At 39.8% G+C, this 22694-nt stretch overlaps 1 protein-coding gene across 2 annotated transcripts in view; it reads left to right on the top strand.

Annotated features, from left to right (window-relative positions):
• Nucleotides 1-22694, top strand: part of inpp5a (inositol polyphosphate-5-phosphatase A) — a 350565-nt gene that overhangs the window by 258566 nt on the left and 69305 nt on the right. For both annotated transcript variants that reach the window (XM_079560596.1, XM_079560595.1), the window contains exon 10: nucleotides 21642-21737. In XM_079560596.1, the coding sequence (XP_079416722.1) occupies nucleotides 21642-21737 (96 nt within the window). The remainder of the gene's footprint in view (nucleotides 1-21641; nucleotides 21738-22694) is intronic.

Consider the following 22694-nt stretch of genomic DNA (forward strand, 5'->3'; position numbering starts at 1 on the left):
CAATATATTACAAGTATATATACTACAAGTATATTGAATAGCGCGTCCCTCCTCGCTCTGTGATTGGTTCCCAAATCCATGCGAAAATTCCGGCCATGGTCCCCAGGCTGCTGTGCAGTTCGAAATGATTCGAGCGCACACAGCAGCATGGCGTTAGCCAGGTTAGAAAAATTTATGAAAAAGTGGCAAAAATGTCACAAGAAATTGACAGAAATTGATGAAAAAATGACAAAAAATGTACAAAAAAATTACAAAAATGTGACAAAATGTGACAACAAAATGACAAAAATGTGACAAAAATGTGATATGGGACCAGATTTAGGGACTAGGTCTGCGAACTAGCTTTTAGCTATACAGCCTATGAGCATGGCATCGGTTATTGTAACAATGCTTCTTGTTCTGTCCCTATCAAATAAACATATAAATAAATAAAATAAAAATTTGACCAAAAAATGACCAAAAAATTACCAAAAAATGACCAAAAAATGACCAAAAAATGACAGAAATGTGACAAAAAAGGACAAAAAAGGACAAAAATGTGACTAAAAATTGCTAAAAATTTGACAAGAAAATTGCAAAAAATTGACCAAAAAATGACCAAGAAATTACAAAAATGTGACAAAAATGTGATTTAAAAAAATTGACCAAAAAATGACAAAAATGTGCCAAAAAATGACAATAAAATGACAAAAAAGTTACAAAAATGAGTTGAATACCCAACAAAAAAAATGATGGAAAAAAAATCTGATGTCGTGAGGAAAAGGATCCTCTCGGTTCAGGCGGGAGTTAAGAGGTTAATGTTGAACTGTGAGCCTTTTAGTGCGAGATGTTCAAAACAAATCTTCTTCCTTGTTGCTGTTTTAATCTTGGCCGTCCCCACCACCGCAGAATAAAGCGCGGCTGGTGTTGTGCCTGGTACACGTCCCGCTTTGTGTGATGTCAGTCCATTTTTGACTAATGCGCTCAGCCGTCCCTTTGTCAAACAGCGGCACCGTGATGTTTTTTTCTTTCCCTCTTCATCCCTTTGAATGTGTGTCCAGGGCAGTGCTTGCCGTCTCCGGGGCTCTGCCGAAAACATGCACTGTCTCAACATCTCCATTACAATTATCAGTCTATCATTCACTGCACAAAGGCTACAGCTGACAAAACACTGGCCCCAGACAATATAGAGGCATTTATGAGCTTTAAAGTGGTCAATGTTTTTCCGGGAAATATTAAGTGGGTTTAATATACTTTGCCCACGTTGTAAAAGCGAGTGGTAGTGGAAACGTGTACCTGTCTTTTCATTTTATTTTATTTGACGTTTTTTCAATCCAAATTCATTTCACAGTGCTATTTTTTTTTTATGCGTAAGAGAGAATGTTTGACCCTAAGAAGCTGCTGTTGGTCCAAATAGTCTAGTTTTTTTGTGTAATGTTTTTAAAGGAACAGGCCACGGTTCTTCCATACTGAGATATGTTCTTACCTGAGCTTAGACGAGTTGATGCGTACCTGTCTGGTCTTTGTGCCCGTGGAAGAGCTTGGTCGCTTCCAACTTCAAACCCGTTTGGAGCTATAGGAATATACTGGGAGAGGCCAAATGCTAACAACGCACAAAGACCAGACAGGTCCGCATCAACTCGTCTAAGCTCAGGTAAGAACATTATCTCCTTTAACCTCTTACCACCCGCCTAAACCGAATGCATTCTGTCCTCTTTGGCTGTTATATAGGCCTGTGTAACACCTCATTTGAAAGCTAAGACCCACAAAACTGATCTTTTTCCTCACGTTGTTGCTGTGTTGTGTCACCTTTTTTATGTTATTTTTAATTTTTGTTATTTTTTTATTTTTTTTGTCACTTGTGGGTTGAATTTTTGTCACATTTTTGTTGAATTTTTGTCACTTTTTGGTTGAGTTTTTGTCACATTTTTGTAGATTTTTTGTCACATCTTTGTTGCGTTTACATCCTTGTTTTCTTCTCATTTTTTGTGGCTGTTTTGGTGCTTTTTTCCCCAAGAAGCTTTTTGATTTGGGTGAAGCCAAATGGGATCCGTTCAGGTGGTGGTTAAGAGGTTAAAGATGTTTAACCTCCTCACCACCACCTGAGCCAAGCACATTTTCTCCAGTTTGGCTTCACCCAAATCTGAAAAAAGTCTGAAGATGCAAATGCAACAAAAAAGTAAAAAAAAAAAAAAAACAGATGAAAAAGTGACTGAAAAGTGGCAAAAAAGCCACAAAAGAGTAACAGAAAAATGACAGAAAAGTGACAAAAAAGCGCTGAAAAGGTTTCAAAAAAGTGGGAAAAACAGTAACAAAAAACAACAAAAAAAGTGACTAAAAGGTGGCCAAAAAGCCAGAAAAGAGACAAAAAAGTGACAGAAAAGTGACAAAAAAGCGATGAAAAACTGACAAAAATGCAATGAAACAGTAAAAAAAAAAAAGCTGCAAAAACAGTTACAAAAAAGCCAGAAAAGAGTGATGGAAAAATGACAGAAAAGAGACAAAAATGTGATGAAAAGGTTCCAAAAAAGTGACTAAAAGGTGGCAAAAAAGCCAGAAAAGAGTAACAGAAAAGTAACAGAAAAATGACAAAAATATGTGATGAAAACGCAAAAAGCAAGTCAAAAAAAGTCCCAACGCAAGGAAATAGATTTGTTTCTATGCATTTGTAGTTCTTCGCTTTCGAATGAGACGGTACAGCAGAATTAGAGAGAATGCACTCAGTTAAGGCGGGGGTTAAGAGGTTAGAGACACTCGCTCATGTTTAACAGCGTCATTAAAGTCTGCACTGATGCTTCAGGGGGCAGTGATTTATCTGTGACGGCCATATTGCCAAACCCTTTCAGAAGGAGTGGCTTTTGTTTTTGTCTTGGTGTAGTGCCCCCCCTCAAAACAATGCATTTCGGGGCCTGTCGCTCCACTGGACACTCCTCTTTCTCGGGTTCCAGAGATGACGCTTGTCCGAGCCGCTGCACATCGCAAAAAACACGCGTGGAAATTTGAGAACGTGGGGATTTTTAAGTCACCAGATTAGCTTTTAGCAACCTCGGACTGTAGGTGTTAGCTGGCATTACTGCTTTTGTCTTTTAGGGTCAATGGAGTTAACTGAGCTTTTTCTCAGGCAATTGTGTAGCTTTCAAAACATTTACAGCTTACCGTAAACTCGTAAAAGTTGCAGCTTTTAACCACAAAGCTCACATTTGAAAGATTGGCTAAGTTGTCTCGCTGGAGCGGGGGATGTCATGTGCAGGAATTGGGCAGAATATTTGAATAAGTTCTTTTTTCCGGCTTGTGCAAATGCAAATCCGAGGGAATTTTTCTACTGAAGCTTTATTGTCTTTAGTTGTATTTCCTCACTATTATTACCCGTCAATCTGTTGCTAACTTGCTCAAATTCAGTCTTCCACTTGTTGATTGTTTAGCTTTAGGACTATTTTGAAAGTTAAATCAAAGCAACACGATTAGCTTTTCCTCTCAAAAATGAATCCAGTTCAAATAAACCGGACATTATTTAGTAAATCTCCTGAAATCAGTCCATTCTTGCGGATTCCTTGTTCGCGTGAGAGCGTCCCGTGCTGCAGGGGAGCCGTGGTGGTCCCCCTCCGCGCCGCTCTGCTCCTCCGCGGGGGTCTTTGTTCCCGATTTCATGCTATCAGAGCGGCAGCATGTTTTCCTGCGCCGAGCTGTCAGGGGCATAAAGGGCCTTGAGTGGGGTCACAACAAGAGGGATGGCCATGAAAAATTGGTAAAAAGTGCCCCCACAAAGCCCACCCACCGCTCCGTTGCTATAGCGCCGCGCCGGGGTTTTTCGCTTCGGAGCCTCCTTCCTCCTCCCGCCTCGGTACTGTCCCGCGGCCTGAGTTACACCTCGGCCTCGGCCCCCGGCGGGACAGCAGCCTCTTTTTGGATGAAATGGCGCAAACAAATTCAAAAGGGGTGCGACGCATGAATCATGGTGAGATGTGGCGTCTGAGGCCTTGTCTGGAGGCTCGAGCAGAGACACAGAGCTCATCCCCATAACCAGGGTCATTAACTGATGTAACGCCTCAGACAGAGCATTCAGTCTCATCAATGCACAAGGTAAAAGCTATAAAAGCTTTGGGGGTTGTATGTTTTGTGAATTTTCCCTTGGGTCCAGCTCATCTGCTCTTTAATCCAGGGCTGAATCATTGCCATTAACCGCTTAACTCCCGCCTGAACCGAGAGGATCTTTTTCCTCACGTAATCAGATTTTTATCCATCATTTTTTTGTTGTTTGTTGCTCATTCTTGTAACTTTTTTGTCATTTTTTCTCACATTTTTGTCATATTTTATTTTATTTTTTTGTCAAATTTTTGTAATTTTTTTGTCAAATTTAAATCACTTTTTTGTCATTTTTTTTGTCACATTTTGTCATTTTTTTGTCATTTTTTCTCACATTTTTGTCATTTTTTATCAATTTTTTGTCGTTTTTTGTCACATTTTTGTCATTTTTTTGTCACATTTTTGTCACATTTTTGTATTTTTTTTGTCATATTTTGTCACATTTGTGTCATTTTTTTATCCATTTTTTGTCGTTTTTTGTCACATTTTTGTAATTTTTTTGTCACATTTTTGTCATTTTTTTGTCATATTTTGTCACATTTTTGTCATTTTTTTGTCAAATTTTTATCACATTTTTATCACATTTTTGCATTTTTTTTTGTCATATTTTGTCACATTTTTGTCATTTTTTTGTCAAATTTTTATCACATTTTTTTCATATTTTTGCATTTTTTTGGTCATATTTTGTCACATTTTTGTCATTTTTTCGTCCATTTTTTGTCCATTTCTTGTGACATTTTTGTGACATTTTTGCCACTTATTCATCCATTTTTCGGCACTTTTTTGTCAATGTTTTCTCACTTTTTTGTCACATTTCCATCATTGTTTTCGTCTCAGTTTTGTTGCTTTCTCACAGCTTTTTTCCAGAAGCTTGGAAACGGAAGAAAATGTGCTCGGTTCAGGTGGGAGTTAAGGGGTTGACTACTGAACCCCCACCTTTACTCCAATTCGGCATTTCCCAAATCTAAACGTTTCTCGACTGCTGCATACAGCCTAAAGGCCAGTGTAATGCCTTATTTAAAACCTACGACCGACAAAACTGATCTAAACGGACCCATTTCCTTGCGTTGTGGCTGTTTTACCTTTACTTTTTAATAGCTTTTTTTTGGTCACTTCTTTGTTGCGTCTTTGGCACATTTTTGTTACTTTCTTGACACAGACGGGCATTTAGGAAGCAGCTCTACATTGTTTTGCTCGTGTCACTCTTTTTGGTGCACCTCACACTGGACTCTCAGCTTTTGAGTCAAATTGAAGGTTTTGACCAGCTTCTGTTGGCTGTTCCCAAAGTCAAGCTAAAAACGAGAGTTGTAGAGGAGGCCTGTCGCGATATCAAATTTGAACTTCGATTTATTGAGGCAGGACCGTATCGCGATAAACGATATTATTGACTAACGATACTAGATACTGTCAACTCAATTTGCTTTAGTCAGCAAATCAAAGTTTTACAAAGAAAAAAAGGAGGGAATACTTATAAATGTACAGACGATAAATATCGAACCCAAAAATGCATTGTCTATCTGTTATTTATTGAACGACAAGTCGATATAGTGGGCAAGGCAAGTTTATTTGTAGAGCACAATTCATACACAAGGCAATTCAAAGTGCTTCACAGTTAAAGCAGCATAAAATATAAGAAAAACAAATACAATCAATAAAAACATCAACATAAAATTAATCAATTACAGTAAGAGGCAAGAGTGTAGATAAAATACTTTCAGTTATATGCATTTTTAAGTCTTGTTTGGATTCGCTCTGTCTTGAGCACTATTTTAAGTCTTGTTTTGACTCGCTCTGTCTTAAACACTATTTTTAAGTCTTGTTTTGACTCGCTCTGTCTTGAGCAGTAATTATCGTGACAGCCCTAGTGCAGAGTTAGCTCCTCTCAGTCTGTAGGAAGGTTCAAGACTAGACTGTTTTGTTTTTTAACCGTGCTATACAAACAAACTTAGATAGATTTTATTTGCACATCTTTAGCAATGAACTGTCAAGCATTAAACGAATACATTTGGGCAATAAAGTCACAAATTTGTTGCTGTCTGTTTAAACTGCAATCTGTCATTTTATCCAATATGCTCATCCTTTTGCAAGACTCTTCATTTCTAAAAAAAAACATTCAGGGATTGAAACCAGATTAAAGCACTATTAAATGTGCAAGATAATGAAAAAAACAAATCAATTGGAAAACGACAGACCAGGCAACACCCGTTACAAAAGTCAATGCAGTTGTTCAAGGGGCCTCCTGTTTTGCCCCACACCATTTATTCCCCATTAATTGCCATTTTGAATACATCTGAAAGCAACACGGCTCCAGTTTCACTCTTAGTGTTACTTTCTTTTACTCATTTACAGGATTTGAATGTAATGAGCGTATCGCCCCATGAATGAAGCCTCCCCGCTTCTGCCTTTTTTGGGGGAAAAAGCGAAACAACAACTCCCATGAATGCCACATTAAGGATTGCCCACTGACTTGAGCGCTGATCGCTTTTTCGGAGGATAGCGTTGGCGTTAAACAGTCTCGCGGACATCTGCCGTATAGTCGGGTGTAAAAAAAAATAAAAAGGGGAGGAGGAGGAGGAAAAAGTCTCCGGCTGAAAGTGGCAGGGGAGGATTCCGGGGATTATTTTAGCTTCTTTGTAAGGTGCGTCGAGGGAGCAGCTTGAGACAATGCGCCTCTTAAACTATAGGGACTAATGCGCCCCTAGAGAGAGAGAGAGAGCGCTGCTGTTTTCCCTTTCCTTGCATTACTTTACACACGACTCAAAGCGGCATCTGTCGGCTCATTTCTAAGCTGGCCATTGTCCGGCCGCTTGTGTCGACCAAAAACGAAAGGCCCTCCTACTTTTACTTTTCCGACTCCAAAGTTGTTTATTCCCCTCCTCGCAGAATGTTTGGTCATCATTTGCGCCGTTTGCTCGGGGAATCGCTCTCTCTTTTTTCCTTGTAGGTGGGTGGGCGAAAGCGTGATGGCGCATTTTTTAGCAATAGTTTTGAGAAGGCGGGTAGCGAGGGGCGAGGGGCGAGGGGGGGGGGGGGTCACCGGGGGTCAAAGTAATGAATTTTTATGGGCCTGTTCCTTGTGTTTCTGCGCTGCCCCTTTCTCCGCGCAACCGCACCGCTTCTCAAAAGGCGACCACGCCGGGCAATTTGTCCACTACACAAGTTAAATACCGAAGGGGTGGGGGGGGCTTAGACATCCACTTTCCCCTCTTGCTCCGACCCCCCCTCCGTTGCCCGTTGTCTTGAATGATTTGTGGCCTGTCCATTATCCCCCCTCTCCCAATGCTTTAGCGCTGATTCTGGAGGTAAAGCACCGAATGGCAGCTCTCAATGCCCGCTATTGTTTTTAGAGAAGTTTCCCAGATGTTACAATGTGCAAGATAGATTGGCAGCGTTGTTGTTTTTTCTTCTCGAAAGCCCGCCCCTTACCTCCTCTCCACCTCGCGTTGTTTTCGGCGACGGGGCGTGGCCGTTTTCGAGGACCCCCTACGAAGTCGACCCTTTTGGATTCGTGCTGGGATTCATGGGAAGGGTCTGCGTCGGTGCCAGCGGGCTGTGAATCAGGCCAGGTTTATGAGGGTCACGCGCTGGTCAGTCCAGGGGGTGAGCGCATTGTTGATAACCGGGCTTTTCCCCATAATGCGTGACAAGCGCTCGTCAGCGGGACGGGCGAGAGTCGGGCGGGTGTGATTGGTGAGTTGGTGGCGGCAGAAACAAAGGCGTAAGGGGACGACCCTCGATTGGGGCAGTGAGTGGATTTTCCTCCGAGACGGGACGCCGAGAGAGGCATTGTGAGATCGGCAAACGGGGCAAGCTGTTGTTCGGCAAACAGGCCGTCGAAAATCACACTGTGGGGAGTGTCAGGTTCCTGCACTTAGTAGATGAAGTGGGGTGGTTGACTCTTTAAGAAAAAGTATTGATAGTGTTGTGCCGCTAGTGCTTTGCTGCTGATAATGTGTCCCATGAAAAATCAAATCATGAAAACCTAAGCATTTGCAACAAGCCAATAAATGAAGGTTTAAAACTATGGTGATCAAATTATTTTGTTGTAAGAAAACCAGACCATGTGCTGTTGTGTGTCTAAATATGGCGCATTTCCCTCCAGCGCAAACCAGGAAGTCAGAGGCTAAATTAGCACAGCGTTAGCATTTGCAGTCCACCTTGTCCACATCTAGACTTTTAACTAAATAAATTAAACTAAACTCTGTCTTGCCAGAGTCTCCGGCTGAGACGTGGTTCTAATGAACTCAAATGACCTATCGGGATGTGTGGGAGGGTCTTTGACACCAATACAAATACCTACGACAGGGGTAGGCAAGTTTTCTTGGCGGGGGGACGATTTTCTTTATTGTGAATAGACCGAGGGCCGAAGCCGCTGATTATTAGCCCAAAGTAACCTTAAGGCGAGACGCTGCAGGTGAATAGGGAAAAAAAAGAAATGTAGAGATATAAATTTGCAACTTTTGCTGATCATTACAGATATAAATATGAGAAAAAAATGTATTGCATTTTTTCTGTCATTTTATGTTTTCACATAAAAATAAGGCATTTTGAGCATTAAAATTGCCAAAATTGCCTATATTTTGGGCAACGAAATCAAAATAAATTGAGCCAGATTAAATTTTATGGTTTTATTTTAGTGACATATTAGAAACTAAGATTTTTTCAGAGGGGATTTTGGATATTTTGTTTAGTTTTTCAACAAACTAATCATCAGTGAAAAAATCTGTAAAAACTCAAATTCCGCCTGTTTTTTTGGTTTCAAAGCTGAATAAATCAGGCTAGGAATTAGATATTAAAAAATCCCTCTGAGAAAACCTTCAAAACATTGTTAGGTCTCAGACTGGAAAGTTTGGAGTCTGTGGGAGCTGCTATAAGGGCTCAGGCTCTGCCCGAGTGCGGCTTCTCTCATTCAGAGAAAACCAGCCCTGAAGTTTTGTAGCGAGTGCTCATGCTCGGCCCGTTCTTCGACTCCTCCGCACCAGCGTCTCGTAAGAGGAAAAACACCATATTTGGGTGAAAGCGTCATCACGGGGACCCTTAGCAGGACACGTGGATGTAAAATCTGTCAATATTTATCAATGAAAACCCGCGGGAAAGACGGCGTTTCTACGCAGCACAGCAGCTACTTCCGGGTTGCCCCCACCTCGCAGACAAAACATCATAAAATAAACATCATGCGGGTGAGTTTTGTCATTTTTATATCTGACATGAAAACTAAGATGTAAAGGGAGGAAAATAGATAAAAATCTCCACTTCGACCACTGCGTGAAAAACCAATACTTTCACCTGCCGTGTCTCGCCTTAATACTGTTAAAAGTATGATTTGTGTAATAATGTTTCTCAAAATCATCTGTGCTGCAGGGCCGGATTTGGCCCCCGGGCCTGACGTTGCCTACCCCTGACCCCTGACCTACGATTTGTATTGATCTTTAAAGTAATGTACCTTGTTGAAACTGTTGCAATCATTTCATCACTATATTGCACACTGGTATCGCAGTGTTTTTCCAATCATCGTACAGCCCTGATAGATACACATTACTCGATGCCTTTTCCCCATTTTTTATTTTCATAATTAGCTTCTTGATCTATAACCACAGTTGACAAACCTACATGCTTGATTTAGCTACTAGTGTCTGCGACTACTCTTTTGGCAATGCATTTTTGTACTGAAATCCCCCAAATAATCTATTTAATTGACTGCTCGGCGTTATATTTGGGGACGCTCTTTGCTAAAACACTGTCACCTTCACCCCCGTCATATTAAATCCCGCTGCGCCGTGTTTGTCAATGATAAATCTCCATGTTTGGACTGAATTAGCCGCCGCCTGAATCGCAGAGTGGTTAAACTTGGCCGGTGTCCAGTCAGATGGAGCTGAGAGGGTCACTCCTGATTTACTCGCCCCGGGACGCTGGAGCTGGCAGGGGCAGGCGTCTGAACGTGTTGTTGCCTGGTTTGGATGCCCCCTCTGGCGCTCCGCGGGGCAGGAGTTCTCCGTAACACAGGCGGGACGCGACGGTGAGCGATGGGACGGGGGTGAAGCGGTGTTGGGGATGGAGTAATTCACACGAATTCAGGCGCACCTCGGACACTTGGCTGTGCGGAGAGAGAGGCAGAGAAAATGATGGCGTGTTTTGATGAAGGCGGTCACTGATGACACAGAGGGGGAGCTCCTGTCCCGGGCCGCCGCTAATGCAGAAGAAATGGTTTCAGTGTTTTCCACTATGTCCCTCTGTCACACGGCAAAAAAACAGGATTCCTTCTTTCAATAATTGTTTCTGAGGAGAATCAGGACTTTGCATTTCAAAAAATATAATAAAGGAATAAATATGTATGTCACAAAAGAGAAGTTTTGATCTTCAACCTATCACCAGCCACGACCCCAATTGTATCATATTTATCGGTATTGATTACAGACCCTGTGATTCGCATTATTCAAACATTTTATCACCACTCATTTTTGGCAAGTTCTGTGGCCTCTTTTTGAGCTCTGATGAGACCTGTTACAATAACAACATTTGACCTTCGAAAGAATTTAGGCAGGAAAATATCTTAACAAACTTGAATTATTGATGACCATTGGTATCACTTTATTTTACACTACCCTTGATACATTGGACCTGCCACATTAAGTACAATGTAATGCTCTATGTCAGGGGTAGGCAAATGCCAAAACACCAAGGGCCAAAACTCACTATTTTAGCCCAAAGTAAAGCACCTTTTTTCTACAAATACAACTTTTGCACATAATATATGACCTAATGGGAGTTTTGCTGGGAAATGTGAAAATATTGACAGTATTTTCCACATTTTAGAGTCCTTTTCACGTGTGTCACGGTCTCTGATTTATGAATAAATGTTTCTTCAAAATTCTCTTGAGGGCCAATGGTTTTATGCTGGAGGGCTGAATTTGGCCCCCGGGCCTGACATTGCCTGCCCCTGCTCTATGTTACAATGTGTAATCACTTGATCTACAGGTTACATACACAATGGAATAATGTGTATTTGTAGTTTGAAGGTACATGTAATAAGACATAACTCTAACCCTAACCTTAAGGCCTAACCCTAAGGGTCTCGTGTCCTATTACATTATGTACCTACAAAGTACTAATACACGTTATTCCATTGTGCATGTAACCCATAGGTACAAGTTATTACAGATTGTTTCAGAGCACGTTACATTGTACTAAATTTAGTACAATGTATCAAGGTAGTGTAAAGTAAAGTGATACCTGACCATTTTATGCTGACAAAACTGTAGCTCTAAAGCATAAAAGTTACATTAATGTTTGTTCTAAATGTTGAAACATTTTTTACTAGTGCTGACAATCGCTTAAAATATTTAATTGCGAATAATCTCATTGATGTCATAGTTAACTTGTGATTAATCACACATTTTTATCTATTCTACATTTAGACATTTGTGAACCTTGAATTATCATTTTAATACTATAAGGGCAGATCTTGTCCCTGGCGCAAAGGACATTCTTGGTTAAAGCCCATTTTCAATCTTGCACAAATTACAACTTTGCGCCTGTGCTTTCGCCGGTGGCCTGAGGGCGTTGCTTAGTGAAAAAAGTGGGTCAGCGGAGGCGTGTAGTACAAACAGCCCTGACTTCCATCCATCCAAACCTGGCGGCACGGTTGCTCGATGCAAACTACAAGCTTAAAGGGACTGGTTGCAAGTTGGTCATTTTTATACTCACTACTGCCACCTCAGGTTATATGCAGAACTGCGGGTTCTATATTAAGTTTGTGCATGACTTTTTGAGTGACAGTGCAAGATTTTAGAGACAGTTGTGGTGAACAGGTCGGAGCTCAATCTAAACCATATGACAATACAAAATTTTAACATTTTTAAACTCTGTATAGATCCTTTAACTTTATTCTGGACATTAAAAAGACAAATAAAAAGGCATTTTAAAAAGAAAAAAGAACTCTCGCATCCTTATAGCCCAGGGGTGGCCAACCAGTCGGAGACCAAGAGCCGAAATTTTCAACCTTGATCCTGTGAAGAGCCACAAAGGCACCGACCATTAGCGAGATCCCGGGGCGGTACTTTATTGTGATTAAATAGAATGTGACCGTTTTATTTAATCACAATAAACTATAACTTTATGCCTTTTTCTTTCTTTTTTTTAATAATTGTGTTAGATTGAATGGTTTTACTCCTCAACAAGATTGAAATACATGTATATTAAATGACATTTTGTGTTTCCTGTTCTGACTGAGACAGAATTAGATTATTATTATTTTTTATTTTTTTTATGCTGGGGTGTGTTTGTATGTGGGGCCCTGCCCACTGAGCCCCCTTCTCTGATTCGCCCCTGGCCTGTGCGCTCAGTGCCTGCAGCTTTGTCCTGACTGGACTGTGCAAAGTTGACTGTTGTTTAACCTACATCCCGCTGTGAGTGAGGCTGCACGGGCACCTTTTACACGCCGCCTCGAAAAGGAGAGAGATACGATTCTCATTCATGTAGAGATGGAAACAGGGTCTGTAGGACGATGGTTGGATTTTTGGTCAAAGACTGTTACAGTTTATGGGAAATATTTACCAATTATTTTGCAAAGAGCCGCAGTGTATTAAACATCTCCAATCATGCAAAGAGCCGCACTCTGATTGGCCAAGAGCCGCATGCGGCTCGAGAGCCGCGGGTTGGCCACCCCTGTTATAGCCATTCATGGATAAACTGCCCTCGTACCTGTGCCGTCTCCTGTCTCCTGCCAGCAGTGGGTACAACCTGCTCCTTGTTTTCCCTTGTTTTTATTGTGCTTATTTGATGTGTTTCTTGTTTAATACATGTCACCGGTGCCTCTTGGCCAGGTCTCCCTCAGAAAAGAGATTTATCTCAAGGGTTAATAAAAATAAAGGTTAAATAAATGTGACACAATCCTCTTTACTGAAGGAAAGTGAACTGGGCTCACTTTACAAAGTATTGGGGAAACCGGGGGCACACAATGGAAACTTACATATAGTATCACACAGAAATGCCCCACCTTCTGCTTTGAGCAAAGACAAACCTTTCAGTGCAACCATTTTCCCATTGGTCAGACATTTACATTTATTCTTTGTTAATTCGGGACTTAAAGTATCTGTTTACAAATGGCCTCTGATTCATTAAAGGCAGTTAACTCAAGCGTTGTATTGTGCTTGTGTCCTACAGCCATATGTTTAGATTTGCATGGGCTGAGCGTGTATAGACTTGTGGGTGGGTTTGTTAATGCCACCTCTCCATCTGTCAGCGTTTGAGGGCCGGCAGCTTTGGGTTTTTTTCCGTGTGTCCCTGTGTCTGCGGCCTTTGAAGTGGCACAGATTGCTTTAACCTTTCTTTCTGAAGGGAACAGCTGGAATAGAGAGCTCTTTTTAAACAGCCGCTTCCTCCTCGACAGTCACGGGATTATCCTCCATTCAGGCCCCCCGAAACGCCGTCTTCCCCTTGGCCCAGGATCCCGTTGCTCGCTGCTGACCCATGACCCTAAATGTTGTGCGAAATCATGCTAAATTAGCGGGTCAATTTCAGAAATCGTCCTGTAGCGTGTGTGTATCATCATAATTTCATCATAATTTTAGTGAAAGTCATGTTTTTAGTGTCTAAAATTACTAGATGTTAATCTAAAGAGTTGTTTATGAGACTGAAACTGTGACTAAAATGTCCAAATATGAAATATGACTGAATAAAAAAAAGTTGAAAAACAGTTGAAAGAGCCTTATATCATTCTGTGTGCGTGGTGTTTATTTTATGATGTTTTGTCTGCGAGGTGGGGGCAACCCGGAAGTAGCTGGTGCGCTGCGTAGAAAGGCCGTCTTTCAAGCAGGTATTCATTCATAAATATTGACAGATTTTGCACCCACGTGATGACGCTTTCACCCAAATATGGTATTTTTCCTCCTACGAGACGCTGGTGCGGAAATGCGGAAGAACGGGCCGAGCATGTGCACTCGCTACAAAACTTCAGGGCTGGTTTTCTCTGAATGAGAGAAGCCGCACTCGGGCAGAGCCTGAGCCCTTATAGAAGCTCCCACAGACTCCAAACTTTCCAGTCTGAGACCTAACAATATTCTGAAGGTTTTTTCAGAGGGATTTTTTAATATCTATTTCCTAGCCTGATTTATTCAGCTTTGAAACCAAAAAAACAGGCGAAATTTGAGTTTTTACAGATTTTTTCACTGATGATTAGTTTATTGAAAAACTAAACAAAATATCCAAAATCCCCTCTGAAAAAATCTTAGTTACTAATATGTCAATAAAATAAAACCATAAAATTTAATCTGGCTCAATTCATTATTTTGATTTGCCCAAAATATAGGCAATTTTGGCAATTTTAATGCTCAAAATGCCTTATTTTTTTGTGAAAACATAAAATGACTCTTGCTTCTCATATTTATATCTGTAATGTTCAGCAAAAGTTTCAAATTGATATCTCTACATTTATTTATTTTTTCCCTAATCACCTGCAGTGTCTCGCCTTGATTGCATGGCTCTTTACAGCTTTGAGTATTTAACTTTGGATCAAAAAAGGTTACATACCCTGACATAACACAAAACATAGTTTCAATCATCAGATGAGGTCTATGACTAAAATATATTCAGTTTAAAGGGACTAGATGCAAGTTGGCCATTTTATACTCACTACTGCCACCTCAGGTCATACATGTAACTGCACCTTCTATATTAAGCTCGTGCATGACGGCAATTCGGACCCGAAGTAACACCTACACATCAGGACATGGCTGGAACATGTAGGGGGAGAAAAATACATTATTTTAACATTTTGAAACTCCGTGTAGTCCCTTTAAGCACGCAAAGAAGCCCACACAACCACCATCAGCTTTGGAAACCGCTTGACTTTAGCGAACCCTCCTGACAGTTGTCCCGTACTTTCCTCATACCAGTCTCTCCTCGCTGTCCCCTCCTGCTCTTAACTTGCTTTTTAAAGGCAATTTGCGGTGAAATAACAGCGTTTGGTGCGGTCAGTGCGAGCGTGAGTGTGAGTGTAACCTGTTTAGGAGGACGTCTCTTTGAAGATCCGCTCAATTTGTCTTTAGGAAGAAGCTCGTTACTAACTTACACAGTAAAGAGACAGCATGGGGTTCTGGTTTGGCCCTGTTTTAATCTCCGATCTCATGATGGAACTTTAGGCAATAAATCAAATGACTGTGACCTCAAAACTCATATTGAATGACAGGAAGTAATTTAATGTCATCAAAAACATCAGTAACGTAGAAATTCTGGGATTAGCGACTACCCAAATGAATGTCACCGTTTTACGATGCGGGATTGTTTCTTCGAAAATACTTTTAATGATAAATGAGGTGTCTTTTAAACTCCCAATATATGTTAATCCAGCCCGCGGCGTCTCAAACTCCTCAGGGCTTCTGTGCCGTGTGGAGAGATGACTTTTTGACAGGGAAAGTATCTTCTTGCCCTTTTGCGTGGCTCCTTCTTTGGGCCTATTCATTGCACAAAGCAGCTTAAGCACACTTAAGCGCATTAGCATTTGGCTGCCGGGGGGTGGGGGGGGGGAGCGTATTGACCCCGCACTGGGATGGCCTAAATGAGTGAAAGATAGAGCGATTTGTTAGGGCTTTAGAAAGTTGTTTCAGAGGGGGCAGAGGCACGAACTGTTGGCAGGAGCTGTTCCTCTTTCTCTTTTCTTCTAGTGCCATGTGTTTGTAGCATGAATGTGTTTTCTCTTTTTGTAAACTGATGTCATTAATAGCTTTAAAGTGAAGAGCTGTACTGTAATCACGATTTGAATGTTCTAAATGAGAAAATCTGGAATCATTATGTTGGAATCATTTGGTTTGCAAACGTAAATCCTGAAGGTCATTGTTGTTTATATCAAACCTGGGACTTTTCTCACTGTGATACAAGAAAATCCATTGGGTAAATCAGGATTAAACAACGAGGAGCCGTGCATTAGACGGTTATAACGCACGACGCGGAGTCAAGAACACCACGACGCGCAGTGGAGTGGTGTTACTCCTGCGTTATAACCGTCTAATGCATTAAGTGCATTATAACCGTCTAATGCGGCTCCGAGTTGTTTCATCCGCTTATACCAGGGTCCCACAAACGTAACGTTTATAATAAATGTTTTTTTCATTTACTAAACTCTCTAAATATGCCAGACTACGGGACTATTTTCTGTGGGTTATTAGCCGGTCACTGAAGGCTCGTCTCAGAGCGAGTCATTCTCCGCAGCTATTACGAGGATCTCAGTCAGGCTCAACGACACAACATCAGCACAGAATCACAACACAACAGGACTAACCCGGCACTTTTCCGTGGAAGTAAACACCGATATGCGGCACTCGTGGGCAGGAGTTATTTCACTTTTACGCTGTTTAACCCCTTAACTCCCGCCTGAACCGAGAGGATCTTTTTCCTCACGTCATCAGATTTTTTTTCCATCATTTTTGTAACATTTTTGTATTTTTTTGTAATTTTTTCGTCACATTTTTGTCACATTTTTGTCATTTTTTTTGTCATATTTTTGTAATTTTTTGTCACATTTTTTGTCATTTTTTTGTCACATTTTTGCCACTTTTTCATCAATTTTTCGTCACTTTTTTGCCAGTGTTTTCTCACTTTTTTGTCACATTTCCATCATTGTTTTCGTCTCAGTTTTGTCGCTATTTTCACAGCTTTTTTCCAGAAGCTTTTGGACTGGGGTCAAGCCAAACTGGAGAAAATGTGCTTGGTTCAGGTGGGAGTTAAGGGGTTGACCTGAAGCTAGCTAGCTAGCTCAACGAGCTCAACTGTTTATGGAAACAGCTGCGTTGGAGTCGCTCACACCTGGGCCCCCCCAACTGAAACTTTTATGTTTGACTTTACTAATCCAGACAAATATGCTTAAATGCAGGATCATTTTATGTACGCCTGAAAATGATGAATAGTGCCTTAACCGTTTTCAATAGAAATGTAAAGCTCATATTTTATTAACAGTAGCTAACCTAGCTGCTCACTCTCCTCTACAAACATTTATCAAACGTTTTGTTTTGGCCAAAAACGTTGAAATTAACACAAAATCCATCTCATACATTCCTGTCAGTCACTAATTACGCCTTTATCTGATTCAGCTGTGTCATGCGTTGCTATGGCGATGCCACAGCGGAGTGATATCCCAGTGATTTAACTACCGGACTACGTGTGCGGTTATACCAAAATAATGCACCAGGAATCCAGTATTCACCCAGACCATGGTGTTCTTTAAATTACCGTAAGGAAATGGATCCTCTGCAGTTTGCATTTCGATGGCGCTGGGGCGGCCCATAAGGAGCAGTGCAGTGCCAGGCTAATGGTCAGAATCACCTGACCATTAGGAGGATTCATCTCTTAACCCCTCTGATTTTCACTGAAACTTACAACCTTAATTGTAGGTCAGTGTCATGCCTCATTTCAAAGCCAAGGCCCACAAAAACTGATCTAAAGAGGTCTCTTTCCTAGCACGAATGTTTTATTTTTCATCGCTTTTATATTTGGGTAACACCAAACTGGAAAAAATGTGGTGGGTTTGGTTAAAGTGGGAGTTAAAGGAACAGGCCACCGTTCTTCCATACTGTGATATGTTCTTACCTGAGCTTAGACGAGTTGATCCGTACCTGTCTGGTCTTTGTGCCCGTGGGAGAGCGTGGTCGCTTCTAACTCCACCCCCATTTGGAGCTATAGGAATACATTGGGAGAGGCCAAATGCTAGCAACATCTTTGGTCGTTTTGCTTGACTGAGGGCACGCACAAAGACCAGACAGGTACCCATCAACTCGTCTAAGCTCAGGTAAAAAACATATCTCAGTATGGGAAAAACAGTGGCCTGTTCCTTTAAGATAATAACCTATTGGGCATGTTTTGGGGAGATGGGGGGAAAACTGGAACACCTGAAGGAGAACATGCAAACACCACCCAGAAAGGCTTGCCTTGTCTGGGGATTGAACTCAGGATCTTCTTGCTGGGGGGCAGGAGCGCCAACCACCCGCCCTACTATACAGTCATGTATCAAAACTTATAACAAAGAACACAAAGAAAAAGTTATCAGTGACTTCCTTTCTCCTTAATTTCTCTATTTAATTATACATGATTTTCCACAAGCTTGTTCATAAATTCATTTGATTCTTGCAAGTCGAATGTTTTCTTAAAGATAAAGTTTCTTGGTTTAACCCCTTAACTCCCACCTGAACCGAGCACATTTTCTCCAGTTTGGCTTTACCCCAGTCCAAAAGGTTCTGGTAAAAAGGTGTGGAAATAGCAACAAAACTGAGACGAAAAAAATTATGGAAATGTGACAAAAAAGTGAGAAAAATTGATGAAAAAGTGGCAAAAATGTGACAAAAAAATGACAAACATGTGACAAAAAAATGACAAAAAATGTGATAAAAATGTGACAAAAAATGACAAAATGTGACAAAAAATGACAAAAATTTGATTAAAAAAATGACGAAAATGTGATAAAAATTTGACCAAAAAAATGACAAACATGTGACAAAAAAATGACAAAAAATGTGACAAAAATGTGATAAAAATGTGACAAAAATGTGACAAAAAAATGACAAAATGTGACAAAAAATGACAAAAATTTGATTAAAAAAATGACGAAAATGTGATAAAAATTTGACAAAAAAAATGACAAAAAATGTGACAAAAATGTGATAAAAAAAATGAGAAAATGTGACAAAAAATGACAAAAATTTGATTATAAAAATGACGAAAATGTGACAAAAAAATTAAAAAAAAATTGATAAAAATGTGATAAAATGTCACCAAAAATGACAAAAACGTGTCAAAAAAATGACAAAAATGTGACAAAAAATGACAAAAATATGGCAAAAAAAATTACAAAAAAATTACAAAAAATGACCAAAAAATGGCAAAAAAATGACAAAAAATTGATAAAAATTTGACAAAAATGTGACAAAAAATGACAAAAATGTGACAAAAAAATTTGACAAAAATTTGACAAAAAATGACCAAAAAAATGACAGTTACAAAATTAGTTGAATACCAAACAAAAAAATGATGGAAAAAAAAAAATCTGATGACGTGAGGAAAAAGATCCTCTCGGTTCAGGCGGGAGTTAAGGGGTTAAAACATCCACTGTAATGTCTCGTCCCAAATCTCAATACGTTCCTCAGTCACTTCCTTTTTCTCTCCGCTCTCATCTGCCGGGCCGCCATTCTCCAGCTGTGATTTCGTGACATTTTAGTCTAAAGGACCTTTTCTGTGCGTTATATTGGCTTGACCCGATTATCTCGTCTGTGCTTTGAATTTCAATCAGGCTCCCCTCGCGTGCACCGTGCTCTGGGAACCGCTGCCCCGAGGATTACCTTATTCAACTGTCTTCAAACACAGATGGCCGAATGTTTGACTAATTGTTAAAAGAGTCCACAAAGGGGAATTGAACCCGCGCGCACACAGTCGGTCCGTGGGGTCAGGGGGATGGAGGGGCTTGAGCGGAGCAGATAGTTGAGATTATTTCATGGCATTTGCAAAGTTGACAATGACATGCGTGTCAATAGAGGCTGCAGGTGGAACATGGACGACATAAAAGGGAATTAGGTAGAAATGTGTTGAAGTTTCTTAAAATGACAGCAAGTGTAGCATCAAATTGCAATTGCAAAAGGAATATATCTATGATGTCACCCATTTATCCATGTATTAGTGATAGTTTGGTCCTTTTTAAATGAAGGGTATGTAGCATGTGTTCTTACTGGTGTTAAAACCATCACCGACTTAATCTCACTACTAGGGTCTGACCGATATGGATTTTTGGGGTCCGATACCAATACCGATATACAGTATAGGCCGATATTTATCCTATAGCTCAACATTTATTATTTTTGTAAAGGTTTCAGTCATTGAAATATATCTAAGAAAGGTCACCTCTGATATTTGTGGGGTGTTGAACTGTGACAGCAGTGTATGAGGGTGCATGTTAGGTACTTCAGCTTGTTTGAAAGACAACATTTTCCGATTTTCACTGCAGTTATTGGTTCCCCTCAGGTCTAAGGGGCTCATTTTAAAGCTCTGACTGAGCTCAGTGCAAAAAACGGGAAGTCTAGCATTTTCGAACTTTCCGAAGATATCGGTCTTTTTATCGGGCGATAGCTGATATTGAAAATACCCAAATATCAGCCTGATATATCGGTTGAGCCCTACTCAGTACATGACTCATTTGAAAGCACCAAACCCTAGAATTATATAATTGAGCCTTAACCTCTTAACTCCTGCCTGAACCGAGAGGATCTTTTTCCTCACGTCATCAGATTTTTTTTCCATCATTTTTTGTTAGGTATTCAATTCAACTTTTTTGTCATTTTTTAAAATCACATTTTTGTCATTTTTTTGTCAATTTTTTGTCATTTTTTCGTACATTTTTTCTCATTTTTTTGTCACATTTTGTCAAATTTTTGTCATTTTTTTTGTCATTTTTTTGTCCAATTTTTGTCACATTTTTATCACATTTTTGTCATTTTTTTGTCACATTTTGTCACATTTGTGTCATTTTTTTGGTCGTTTTTTGTCACATTTTTGTCACATTTTTCGTCAATTTTTTATCAAATTTTTGTCATTTTTTTGTCGCATTTTGTCACATTTTTGTCAAATTTTTATCACATTTTTGTCATTTTTTTGTCATATTTTGTCACATTTTTGTCAATTTCTTGCAACATTTTTGTGACATTTTGCCACATTTTCATCAATTTTTCATCACTTTTTTACCAATGTTTTCTCACTTTTTTTGTCACATTTGATATCATTGTTTTCTTCTCAGTTTTGTTGCTATTTTCACAGCATTTTTCCAGAAGCTTTTGGACTGGGGTAAAGCCAAACTGGAGAAAATGTGCTCGGTTCAGGTGGGAGTTAAGGGGTTAAAGAGACTAGATGCAAGTTGGTCATTGTATACTCACTACTGCCAACTCAGGTCTAACGTGTAACTGCAGCTTCTATATTAAGCTTGTGCATGACGGCACTTTTTGAGTGACAGTGCAGGATTTTAGAGGCAGTTGTGGTGAACAGGTCTGGGCTCATTCTACACATTAGAACATTGCTGGAACATGTAGGGGGAGGAAAATATGAACTTTTTAAAACTCCTTTTGGTCCCTTTAACTTTAATAAAGACCGTCACGAGCACGAATTTGGACCATTGTCGGTGTTTTGTTTGCAAGCTTTTTGATCAGAGAGAGACCTATCTGCACTGACGGCGTTTTCAATTTGAGGTTACTCCTGATTTGTACAGTACAGATTGATGAGATTAAGTACACAGGTTGTGGACATGATGAGGAATAATAATCCAGAGACCTTCAAAAAGTGTAGTGATAATCCTTTTCCAACAGCAGCATATATGACACTGTGGATTACTCTGCATATTAGTTTTATCCACAGCATCTGCCCACGTGAATTATGGAACTTTTGGATTGGATAGTAATCTTGAGAACGAAAAATAAAATGAACATAAGCACGTTTGTTTTTTTATTGTGAATAAATCAACATTACAGTAAGCTGTGAAACTTTCAACTTTGATCATATCCTACATTGCACTTCTCAGATTGTGATCTTTTAACGTGATTTTTCTCTCTCTTTTGCAGAGTTTGTGCTCCACCGCCACCATGCAGACAGTCCGAGTCGCCGACACCAACGAAGTCGACAAGCTAATATTCAGAGAAACTGAAAATGACCGAAAGGTGAGTTTAACCTCTTAACTCCCACCTGAACATGTTTTCTCCAAATTCTCCAAATCTAAAAGCTTCTTCAAAACAGAGGCACAAAGCGAGAAGAAAAATGAGGATGTAAACACAACAAAAAAGCGCTAAAAAGTGACAAAAAAAGCGACAAAAATGACAAAAACTCAACAAAAAAGTGACAAAAAACAGCAAAAAATGACAAAAATCCAGCAAAAAAAATGACAAAAATCCAACAAAAAATGACAAAAATCCAGCAAAAAATGACAAAAATACAGCAGAAAAATGACCAAAATCCAGCAGAAAAAAGACAAAAATCCAGCAGAAAAAAGACCAAAATCCAGCAAAAAAAAGACAAAAATCCAGTAGAAAAATGACAAAAATCCAGCAGAAAAATGACAAAAATCCAGCAGAAAAATGAAAAAAATCCAGCAGAAAAATGAAAAAAATCCAGCAAAAAACGACAAAAATCCAGCAAAAAAATGACAAAAATCCAGCAAAATTTTTTACAAAAATCCAGCAAAAAATGACAAAAATCCAACAAAAAAAATGACAAAATCCAGCAAAAAATGACCAAAATCCAGCAGAAAAATGACAAAAATCCAGCAGAAAAAATACAAAAATCCAGCAAAAAAATGACAGAAATCCAGCAAAAAAATTGACAAAATCCAGCAAAAAATGACCAAAATCCAGCAGAAAAATGACAAAAGTCCAGCAGAAAAAATACAAAAATCCAGCAAAAAAAATGACAAAAATCCAGGAGAAAAGTAATAAAAAAGTGACAAAAACACATAAGGGAAATTAAAAGTGACGACAATGGCAAAGTGGAGAGAATGCATTTGGTGGTAAGAGGTTTAAGCAACACTTAATTCACGTATTGTATGTCCTCTAGTTTTTATTCCCCCCCCCCTATATTTCAAATTCCTTGTGCATATTATGGACTATTCACTTCTTCTTTAC

The sequence above is a fragment of the Gobius niger genome (genome assembly GCF_951799975.1).
Source record: "Gobius niger genome assembly, chromosome: 7".
Classification (NCBI taxonomy): Eukaryota; Metazoa; Chordata; class Actinopteri; order Gobiiformes; family Gobiidae; genus Gobius; species Gobius niger.